The sequence below is a fragment of the Octopus sinensis genome, linkage group LG9 (genome assembly GCF_006345805.1).
Source record: "Octopus sinensis linkage group LG9, ASM634580v1, whole genome shotgun sequence".
NCBI classification, from domain to species: Eukaryota; Metazoa; Mollusca; class Cephalopoda; order Octopoda; family Octopodidae; genus Octopus; species Octopus sinensis.
In genome coordinates, this window is record NC_043005.1 from 16998350 (window position 1) to 17009829 (window position 11480).

At 40.4% G+C, this 11480-nt stretch overlaps 1 protein-coding gene across 7 annotated transcripts in view; it reads left to right on the forward strand.

The window, feature by feature from the left end:
- Positions 1–11082, forward strand: part of LOC115215522 (afadin) — a 232217-nt gene extending 221135 nt beyond the window's left edge. For all 7 annotated transcript variants that reach the window (XM_036505804.1, XM_036505805.1, XM_036505803.1 and 4 more), the window contains 5 exons: positions 58–1970; positions 4345–4466; positions 6046–6160; positions 7718–7831; positions 9624–11082. In XM_036505804.1, the coding sequence (XP_036361697.1) occupies positions 58–1970; positions 4345–4466; positions 6046–6160; positions 7718–7831; positions 9624–10502 (3143 nt within the window). In that variant the 3' untranslated portion in view covers positions 10503–11082. The remainder of the gene's footprint in view (positions 1–57; positions 1971–4344; positions 4467–6045; positions 6161–7717; positions 7832–9623) is intronic.
- Positions 11083–11480: the final 398 nt, after the last annotated feature.

Genomic DNA, 11480 nt, shown 5'->3' on the forward strand with positions numbered 1-11480 from the left:
CTTCAAAAATTGTCCTATTGTGATTTTGTTGATTGATTGTTGTTGTTGTTGTTACAGGTGAAGGATCTGCTTCTGATCCCCGCAACCAGAAAAACAATCCCAACTACCAGAGCCGTACTTTACCTCAAGGTGAAGTGATGAAGCCACCCCCAGGGAGTATGCAACACCTACGTGACCCCAACATGTCTAATCAACAAGACTCTCCGAGTAACCTCCGGAACCCAGCTGCAAATGGCCCCATGAGAGTGAATCAGGGTTCTCCACACCGGCAGCAACAGCACCACCTAGGGCAGCCCTTCATGAACGGTGGTAACAGACCAGGTTTTGAACAACGAAATGCTTCTCCTAACAATCAAATTCCTCCAACAGATCCTCGCTACCCTGGACCCCTCGCTAGAAGTCCAGATATAAGCAAGCAGCAAGATCCACCAGGGAAAGCTATGGACAATCGGAACATCGACCCATATCAAAGAATTCCAGAAAATGCCAGACAAGGAAGCATCAACAAACAGCAGGACCCTCTGCGATATTCTCGAGCTGGCCCCACAGAAATGGTCAGACATGTCCAAAGCATACCTGATCGAGGGGCTGCTTACACACCAAGTCCTATTCCACCATATCAGCAAAAAGGTACACCACCACTTGCTAATCAACCTCCTACTTCTGTTCATTCACCAGTGAATAATGCAATGAAGGATGATCGACCAGTTTCAGTTGCATATCCTGGCAGTCGTCCTGACCGTCAAGATTATTCTGGAAACCAGCTGCGTCCGAGGTCAGACGAGATAAGTACAGATAAGGTGCGTGAATGGCAGATGAAATATGACTTGGACAACAGTCGAAACTACGGCGGCCTTAATGGCACTGAACAGAATTTCAATCGGTTTGGTAATCTCACGGAATCACCTGAGCAGAAAGTACAGCCATCACACTATGCAAAAATTCGAGCGGAACCTCCTTCTCAAGAAATCAGACAAGACATTCCAAAAGCATCGGTCAACAACCAAGCTCGCCAACAGCATTTCTTTGAGAAAACCAAAGAACGTATGCAAGAACCAGCACCTCCTTTCCACCAGCTGCCAAAGGCAGGAGACCAACATATTGTAAAGAAACCAACAGTTCCTCCAAAGAAGGTAGCTCTGAAACCAGTTGAACCAATTCCAGCAACTGCTGATATTGGTCGTGTCAATGTCCAAGAGAATCATGTGTTGCATCAGAACCTCTATAATGCAAGGCTTGGACCTGAAGAACATCTGTACATGCCGCCAACAGCAACTGCAAACAGAATGGCTTATGTTGATCACGAAGGTTCCTACTTACCACCACCCCCAGAGATTCCACCCGATTTGCCTCCACCCCCTGCACCTGAAGATCTTCAGGATATTCTCCCTCCACCGCCACCTGATAACATCAAGTATAACAACTACCCCCCAGAGAATGTGCAGTGGAATCAGTCAAACAGATACTCTGAAGAATTCAGTCGAGTTGATTTCCACGATAATCTCAAAGAAGGCCCTACATACCAACACATGGTCCCTAACAACATGAACTCCAACTCCCATACTCAGTACACCATCCAGCAGAACAACTACAACCGGGACCCCCATGCAAACGAGAAGCAGTTTGGCCATCAAGGCTTCCTTCCATCCCACACAGGCCCTGATAACATTGTCAAGAACAAGAGTGGGCCACCCTTACCACCTCCCCCACAAGAACAACCTCAGCTTTCTTCAAGTGTCCCCTATTGGGATGGTGACGAAGATATAGACCCTCATGATATAAACAGGCTTAGGGAGCTTGAGATAAAGAAGCTGACCGAGATGAAGTATCGTCAACCACAGGACGAAGACAGACTGAGGAAGCTACAGCTGGAAGAGGAATTCCAACGCCGTGTCAAAGAAGTTGGTGATAGAGATGATGACGATGATGATGATGGCTCAGAAGCTGGTTACAGTCAATACAGAGTTCAGGTTTGATTTATTTTTTATTTAAAAAAAAATTTTTTTTTTTTTTTTTTTTTTTTTGGTCAGTGTCTGTGAGCAATATGTCCTTTTGTTTTATCTTACAGACTTAGTAAGTGTGAAAAGGGTTACACTCACAACCCTTTTCAGGGCCTCAATAACTGATGGAAGGAAGTTATCCTCAGAGTTGTTTGTCATTCAAAGGGCTAGGTAAAAATATTCCCTTGCTTGGAAACGGGTGAATGTTGGTGACAGAAAGTGCATCCAGCTGTGGAAAATCTAACTTAACAAGTTTCATCTGGCCTATGCAACCATGGAAAAGTGGACATTAAAAGATGAGGATAACAGATGTAATAAAGATTTTGATAGATTCTGATCCTTGTTGTGATTGTGGCCCACGGCCATGCTGTGATAGTGACCTGGGCCCTGCTCACTTGGTGGCTTGCTTGATGTCCTGGTTGTATACTGTTTGGTTTTGCATTCAATCTGTAGATCTGTGATGATTTCTACTGAGGCCTGCTATTTCCTCTCATTGTCACATCTACTGTTGTTAAAACAACTTCTGCTCTTCTGAAGTTACAAGCTGTGTAACACAGCTGCTACAAACCTACCTGTTGCACACACTTCTCTTCCCCTCATTGTCCCATACCCCAAACACTTCATCATGACTCTAAAACTCTATCTGCCCATGTCTTTCCTACAATCTTCTGCTTACTCAAGTTCAAACCGGGCATCATCCACATTGCTTCACTAGGCGTAGGAGCGGCTGTGTGGTAAGTAGCTTGCTTACCAACCACATGGTTCTGGGTTCAGTCCCTCTGCGTGGCACCTTGGACAAGTGTCTTCTATTATAGCCTCGGGCCGACCAAAGCCTTCTGAGTGGATTTTGTAGACGGAAACTGAAAGAAACCCGTCATATATATATATATATATATATAATATATATATATATATATATGTATATATGTGTGTGTGTGTGTATATATTTGTGTGTCTGTGTTTGTCCCCACCCCTAGCATTGCTTGACACCTGATGCTGGTGTGTTTACGTCCCCGTAACTTAGAAGTTTGGCAAAAGAGACTGATAGAATAAGTGCTAGGCTTACAAAGAATAAGTCCTGGGGTCGATTTGCTCGACTAAAGGCTGTGCTCCAGCATGGCCACAGTCAAATGACTGAAGCAAATAAGAGTCGGTGGTTGAGGATCTCTAATGATCATGGATACTGACTTGGCTTTTAGACAACAGTTTTAAAACCATTGTCTTGAGTTGTTTGCTTGTTGTCCACTTTCTCACTGTCTCTTCATTTCTTACACTTTTTGTTAGCTTTTTGTGTCCTGTATTGATGTATTACATCATCTGGTGTGATGTTATCTGTTTCTGTGTTACATTATATATTGGTGTATTAAACCATGTTTTCAATGAACCTTGTGAAGGTGCATGGTTGAGTGGTTAGAGCAGTGGTTTTCAACCAGGGTTCTGCGGAACCTTAGGGTTCCGCCAATACAGTCTAGGGGTTCCGCAAGAAGTTACAAAACTGCTAAAATCGGCAGTAATTCTCCTGTGCAGATATGTGTGCATAAGACTATTAAATTATTGCACAGGGGTTCCTCGAGCCAGTGGAATGTTTCCTTGGGGTTCCACTCCAGCAAAAAGTTTGAAAAGCACTGGGTTAGAGCATTGAGCTCACAATCTTGAGGTTGTGAGTTCAATTCCCAGTCCAGGCTATGTGTTGTGTTCTTGAGCAAGACACTTTATTTCACATTGCTCCAGTTCACATCAGCTGTAGAAATGAGTTGCAACGTCACTGGTGCCAAGATGTATCGGTCTTTGCCTTTTCCTTGGATAACACTGGTGGCGTGGAGAGGGGAGGCTGGTATGCATGGGCCACTGCTGGTCTTCCATAAACAACCTTGCCCAGACTTGTGGCTTGGAGGGAAACTTTCTAGGTGCAATCCCATGGTCATTCATGTCCAGGGGGTCTCCTCAAACCATGTTTCTTTGTGTCACTTTGTATATCAATCCACTTGACTGTGTGACAGTGTATACAGCTGGCCTATAAGTAGCAACACCTGATCTGTTAATCTATCTATTGTCACTCCACCTTTATAAGGCGGCGGAATGCTTAGCGGTATTTCGTCTGTCGTTACGTTCTGAGTTCAAATTCCGCCGAGGTCGACTTTGCCTTTCATCCTTTCGGGGTCGATAAATAAAAGTACCAGTTTCGCACTGGGGTCGATGTAATCGACTTAATCCCTTTGTCTGTCCTTGTTTGTCCTCTCTATGTTTAGCCCCTTGTGGGCAATAAAGAAATATATTGTCACTCCACCTGGTCACTGTTTCTCTTTGTATCTAATTGCTTTCTTTTTGCTCTATTTCTCCACAGAGTAGAGAATGGCTGATTAATACTATGCAAGATGACCTCCAGAAGATTCTTAACCGGCTTCGACAGATGGAAGAGGACCAAGCAACTGAAGAATATGAAAAAGAAAAAGACAGAATGAAGTGGTGTGTTGGTTTTTCTGGTTTTGCAGATTTTATTTTTTTAGGGCTTCATTTTTTCCTTTGGAGTTTTCTCAAGAACTTGTTTGTCAGTATTTGCACTCGAAGGAGAATTCGCTTATTGTAATATATGATATTGTACTCTTGATTGTCACCTCAAATTTAATCATCATTTGTTTATCACAGTACTTCTCAGAAAAATTCATCTTGATGTGTTGGGAGAGAGTTACCACTAGAAGTGTGAGAAAAGAGGGGTTAACCCTTTTGTTACTGTATTTATTTTGAGATGCTCTGTGTTTCTTTCAATTACTTTGAATATAACAAAGAATTTAGTAAAATAACTTGGTTATTATTCAGCTAGTGTTAGGAGCATAAATTGTGACTAAGGTTTGGTGAAAGATTTTAATTCAAAACTTATGAAAACAAGACAATTGTACTACTGAGCCAGAGCTGGTTTCAGCCAGTTTGGTAACGAAAGGGTTGAAATAATGCTGTAACATTGCATATTATTAATGTACAGCCTTGCTACTTAATTCCTCAACTTGCCTTGTATTTTTTATTCTTGCAGTATAGAAATGTGTGCGATTTAATCACTTTTAAGTCCTGCTTCCTTTGTATTTCTTGTGAGACAAAGCATAGGGCTTATGAGAAAAGACAGCTGTTGCTATCAAGACTGTTTTTATTAACCTTGATATGGGCTTCCCTGGACAGGTTTTTTTTTTCTTTTTTTTTTCCCATATTTTATCAGCTTCACATAGCCAGCCCCAGCCCACCCAAGGTACCTTGGATTGCAGGATGGCCTGCTGTGCTCACCTTTGATTGTAGGGCGACCTGCTGTGTTTGAGGTGACCTATTGAGTCAAGTACATCAAAATAAAAATCAAATGGAAATTGTAGTTGTGATACCCGTGCTAGTGGCATGTAAAAAACACCATCCAAACATGGCCGATGCCAGCGTCGCCTTGACTGGCTTCTGTGCCGGTGGCACATAAAAAGCACCCACTACACTCACGGAGTGGTTGGCATTAGGAAGGGCATCCAGCTGTAGAAACACTGCCAGATCAGACTGGAGCATAGTGCAGCCTTCTGACTTCCCAGACCTCAGTCAAACCGTCCAGCCCATGCTAGCATGGAAAACGGATGATAAATGATGATATACATATATATATGTATATATATATATATATATATATATATATATAAATATATAAAACATCAAGGAAGATGAGAGATGCTGCATCTCACTGAACCAGATGACCTGGTTTAATTTTCAGTGTCCTGAGAATGCAACCAACCTCTGCTAGTATGGGGAAAAGAAATGTTAAAGCAATGTTGATGATAGTTATGTAGCTAAAAGGCATCTACCTAAGAGTGGAGGAGATCAGTAAAAGCAAAAATATAACCTAGTAGTTAGACGCTCTTTGTCTTCTGTTTAGTTCACTTTTATATTGGGTTGTACAGATCTGTAAATCCTTATTATTGTGTGATTTATTGTTGAAGATAATTTCCATCTTTTGTTTCTCATTCACGAAGAATATTGACTTTTTTTTTTTTTTTTTTTTTTTTTTTACTAATTTCTTTCTTAGCCTTCGTCAGAGACTTGAAATCTTTGAGAAGGAAAAGGCTGAAGATCAAATTCGTCAACAGAAACGGCAACAACGGAAACAGTTAGAACAGGAACAACACCTTCAGAAACAAAGGGTACATTAGATTATTATTATTATTGAGTGAGAGAGCAGTGCATGCCATCAAAGTGACACTGGGGTAAAATATATGAAACCCAGTATACCCATCATGACTACCCGTCTGATAAGGGTACACTAGGCATATGCATCACAACCATGTTTGCGTGACATGGTGATCTCATATTAAGATAAACAGCACATGACCTTGCAGGTGGGGCCCAGTTAGAATTTTCTTCTGGTCAAGTAACCCATCCCACTCAAAAGGTCCCTGAATAAGGGTTGTTTAAGGATGTTGAACAAAACACCCATGTTTCCAGAGGTGAATTATTCAAACTCCAAAGAATTCCTTTCAACACATGGCTATGATGCTCCCCCACTACTTCTGCTCGTGATCAGAGATGCACATATCGTCAGCCACTAAGGGACATGCTCAGCTGGTTATGGTCAAACAACTGACAAGCAAATCTGTGGTATTGAGCAGAATATTTGCTGTAGCCCATCTTTTATACCAAGTCAAAACAATGTACATGATAACACTTCCAATCAGTTAAGATCAGAAACCACAAGAGCCGCTGCCTGGTACTGCATCAGGGCATTTATTATCATCATCAACATCACCACCAACAATAACAACAAAGTGGTGAGCAGGCAGAATCATTAGCACACTATGCAAAATGCTTAGTGGGATTTCATCCGTTTTAACATTCTGGGTTCAAATGCTGCTGGGGTTGACTTTCTTTTATTCTTTCAGGGTTGATAAAATCAGTGCCAGTTGAACACTGGAGTTGATTTAATCAACTTAGCCCTTCCCCCCCTGAAATTTCTGGCCTTGTACCAAAATTTGAAACCATTATTATTATTATTATTGTTAACAACACAACTACAGTCCTTCATTTGGCTATAATTTGACATGTGTTTTCTGCTCTAGCTTTGGGTTGACCGATGCCTTGAGAGTGGATTTTTGTAGACAGCAGCTGTGTGGCAGCCCATCAGAAGCAATGATACTTGTTTTGGGATGATTGACTTATCCTTCAAACTGTATAAAGTTCCACCTTGCATGTTGTTGCCCTTAGTGGAGTCTGTGAGTGGATTTGGTTGGTGGAAACTGAAAGAAGCCCATTATGTGTGTTCCTGGATCTTTGTTTTGACATTCTGCAGAAGTTATGAATGAGTGTCACTGCTATGCAGGCAATATGGTGATGACACAGTCCTTCATTTCTAATCTTCTGTGAAAGCCTATCAGGCAAAATGAGGAAATATTATCTTGCTCAGAAACAAGTGAGGGTTGATGACAGGAATGGTATTGCCTGTAAAAAGTCTGCTCTAACAAATTCTGTCCAACTCTTGCCAGCATGGAAAAAGTTGGGCATGAAAATAATGTTGTGTGCTGTGTTTAATTGTATAGTGTTACAAACAGGATAAATAAAACTTGGAATACAAAAGTATTCATATCATTTCATTTAGCTGTGGGACTACATTAAGGGACTCAAGTTTGGAGAATTTCAAGTATTGTAGTTATATAATGAGAATGTCTTTTGCCAAATTCATTTGCCTTTTTTTTATTTTGCTTCAGGAAATGAGAGAAAAACAGAGGAGAGATATTGAAGAACAGAGAAAGTTATATTTGATGGAAGAAGAAATGATGAAAGAGAGAAAAATCGAAGAACTTCGTAAGAAAAAAGAAATGGTTAGTGTTTGCTTCGTTTAGACTTGGTTTAATGATTTCGTTATAGCTGTCTCTTCTTTTCCTTTGACTTCACTCATTCATTTTGATTTCTGGAGCTACCACTCCTCATTAGATCACTGGTTCTCCTACAGACAAATATCAGGGTATCCCTACCCCAAAGATATTAGTGAACTGTTTTCCCTACCCACCCACCAACTTCTCTTAACACTTTTGTTACCATATTTCTTTTTGAAATTCACTGCTTTTGATCCAGTTGATTTTGAAAATAATAAAGATCTTAGTAAAATAACTTTTTTTTTACTATTAATGAGGTGTTTACAACATAAATTAGCAAGAAATTTTGATGGAATGTCTTTATAATAGGAGGCAAGATTTATGATATTGGGAGAATATCGCCTTTTCCTGTTATATCTTGTTCTTCGTGTAGTTCAGGCTCCAGCAAGCGGGGAAAGAAGTCTTTAAATACAAATGCAATTTACAGCCGGTTTATTTACAAGTTTTACTGAACAGGTGAAGTGTGCTGCTCTCAGCAATCATCTCAAGCTGTGTGCGTTGTGTTGTATCTCCGTTACTGCGGGCACATTGCCTCTGGAGATACAACATGCAAACAGGACTAACCTGGAGACCTGGCCAGTGAAGTGTGCTCAGCAAGCGCTTGTGGTGAAAAGAGAAAGAATCTGTTTTCATTGGGCCCTTATATCCAGTTCACCATCGCAAGCCTCGTTGTGATCTCGTACATGGCAAATGGATGCAGGTGAGGTCTCACTCCAGTCTCAGAGATGGGAATAGCTGCTGCGAGATCTCACCCAATATGTCGCTGACTGCTTGTGCCGCTACATCTTAATTTAAACAGGAAATTAGTAACACAGATCTTGAGTAGTCTTAGGCAGTTGATCTCAAAAAAGTTGATACGGTAAAATAGTTTCCATCCATGAAAGTCTTTCTTCTTTGTCATGGTGTTATGCAAATTTAGAAAGTTTCAAACCAGCTTAATTCTATTAAACATGTTAATTTGCTGACAAACTTTTCAATCTGTAGTGATGTCATTTTGACAGTCTTCAGTGCGCGCGTGTGGGGTTGGAATCTTCTAGAAGGCCTGAGGAGGTTCCCTCATGCACATGTGTTAAAAGATGGACGGAAAAGTTCTGTCGCGTTCCTTGCTTGCGTCGAAGACTCGGGACGCAGCCGTTGAACACTGTAGATGTTTTTTAATTAACTCCAGATTTGCTGTTTGGTTGCTGACTGACCAAATGTACATTTTACATATACCCGAATAAAGAGTTATATATATTGTTCGGATGCTTTTCTTGTTTCCTTACATTTACATTTTTTAAAACAAAGAGGAAGAAATTCTACAAATCCTCTACCACCAATAAAAACACTGCATTAATTTGTTTTCATACCTTAGGATGTAATTTTTGGGTAATGTATGAATGGTCTGTGAGCCTGGTCAATCCTGTTATTGTTCCTTCTAGGAGTTGAAAACATGACTTTAAATTAGCAAAACTTTTACTGAAATTTTTTTCAGTTTTGCTCTTGCTGCTTATAAATTGTGTTCCCACTCTGTGGTACCTAAATAATAACTCAGTTGAGTGAACCATTTGTATTTTTGACACAGACAGCACAATGCTGATAGTTGGCTACAAACAACCCCTAGTACTCTGTTGATGTACTCATCCTCACGTAGGCTCTAAATCTCCATTTATTCTCTTAATCATTGCAGCAATTTTTGTAGAGATGGAGTAGGATGTTTTTTCTTACAAACTAACCATTTTTCTTTTTTCCATTCTAGGAAAAAGAACAAATCCTTGCAACACGGGAAGCTGAAGAATTCCGTCAGCAAGCTGAACAAAAGCGCTTGGAAGAGAAACAGCTTCAGGAACAAGCTGACAGACAGATGGGCCGATACTCAAACATATCCAAGTCGAATATCAGCTCTAAAATGTATTCAAATAATACTTATACAGAACACGGTCCCAATCTGACATACCAAACAGCCCCCGAGAAGAACTTCACAGCAGCACCACAACCTCCTGAGAGAGGGTCTTCATTTGAAACCCTCAACCAATACCAGCAGCGTAATTTGATAAAACCTCTCCCTTCTGATCAAATGACCCCTGATAACAACAATATGGGTAAAAGTGTTAGCACGTCTGCTTTGCGAACAAACCAGGATGTGACTGCTCCGAAAAAATCAGTTTCCTTCAATACTCAACTGGAAACCCGGATCAGTGCTGCCTATAGTGACGATGAACGATCATCCAACCCTTCTTTCCGTTCTTCTGGTGAGTTTTCCCCAAATCTCAGCCCCTCTTTCCTTGGAAACAGTGAACCGTCTGAATTGACGTCAAAAATGACCAATGAGGTATTCACTCAAGACTCTCACCAATCAACACCACCACCACCTCCAACAGCAAATTCAGTTGAAGTGCACTATAGGATTGCTGAAACCCCTGGTGTGATTGGTGGACAGGAAATCTATCGCGATCCCCGCACAAGAATCCAAGCAAAGAAAGCTGCTGGTTCTGCAAAATCTCCCGGTCCTGAACGGATGTCATTTAGGGATAAAATGAAATACTTTGCACAAGAAGCTGGAGAAGGCACTCCGAAGGAGAAATCGAAAGCATCTCGTGTACAAAGAGATATAGAATATGCTATGAATGGTCAGTGAACTACTGCAAATAAAAACTACAAAAATTGACAAAGAAATATTTGGTAAATAAAGGAGCCATTTGGCTTGAGGGGTGAGAATTGGGAGAAGGTTGTGGAGTGAGATGGGATAGCAATTTCTTCCAAAATTTTGTGTGTGTGTGTGTGTATGATTTACACACTTCTCACTCCTTCATAAATGGCATTTAGTTTTTTTTTTTTTCATTGTATTTTCTTCCCCTGGGATATTAACTGTACATTATGCTCCAGAAGTGAGGCAGAAACACTGCTGTTCATCACCCCCTCCCCCTTTTTTTTTTTGATAGTCAAAACAGTCATATTATTTTTATTTTGGCCTTGTGCCTAATGTTAGAAATTATTACTAATATTGTTATACAGGATAAATTCTTTATTTTAAAAAAAAAAAAAGGAATAAAAATACATAGTTGACTATTTATTACCGAAAATAATGACTGCCGCTGCCACCAAGTTCCTGGATCTGTCTTTCTGATGTAAATAAACATAATAAAAAAACAATAAAAATGAGGTTATCTCACTTACCTGCAGCAGTAAATATCAATAAAATATATTTTAAAAAGAAATTTCAATTTTTTTTTTTAACATCTCGTCCTGCCGTGTATGTAATTTATGTCTGATGGAGGGTACTGCGATAAGTAGTTGATAACACTGCTACTGTGTACATACTGTACATTATAACAGCCTGGACTGTCCAGTACAATAGATATTTGCATTGTAGAACAAACAGAGCTTTGTGGGGCTGCCCAGTACAGTAATGCCTACATGTAGCTTTATGGACACTTCCATATAGTATCGCTTTATAATGTTGACCTAACATTATGCATTTAACTGTACAATATATCTACACATTTGTATAGACTATCCAGTACAGTATACCAGTGTGATGCAACCCAAATATTACAACTGTGCAGTAACCTGTACTGCTTACTATATCACTGAAGTGGTTACCAAGCTAACATCC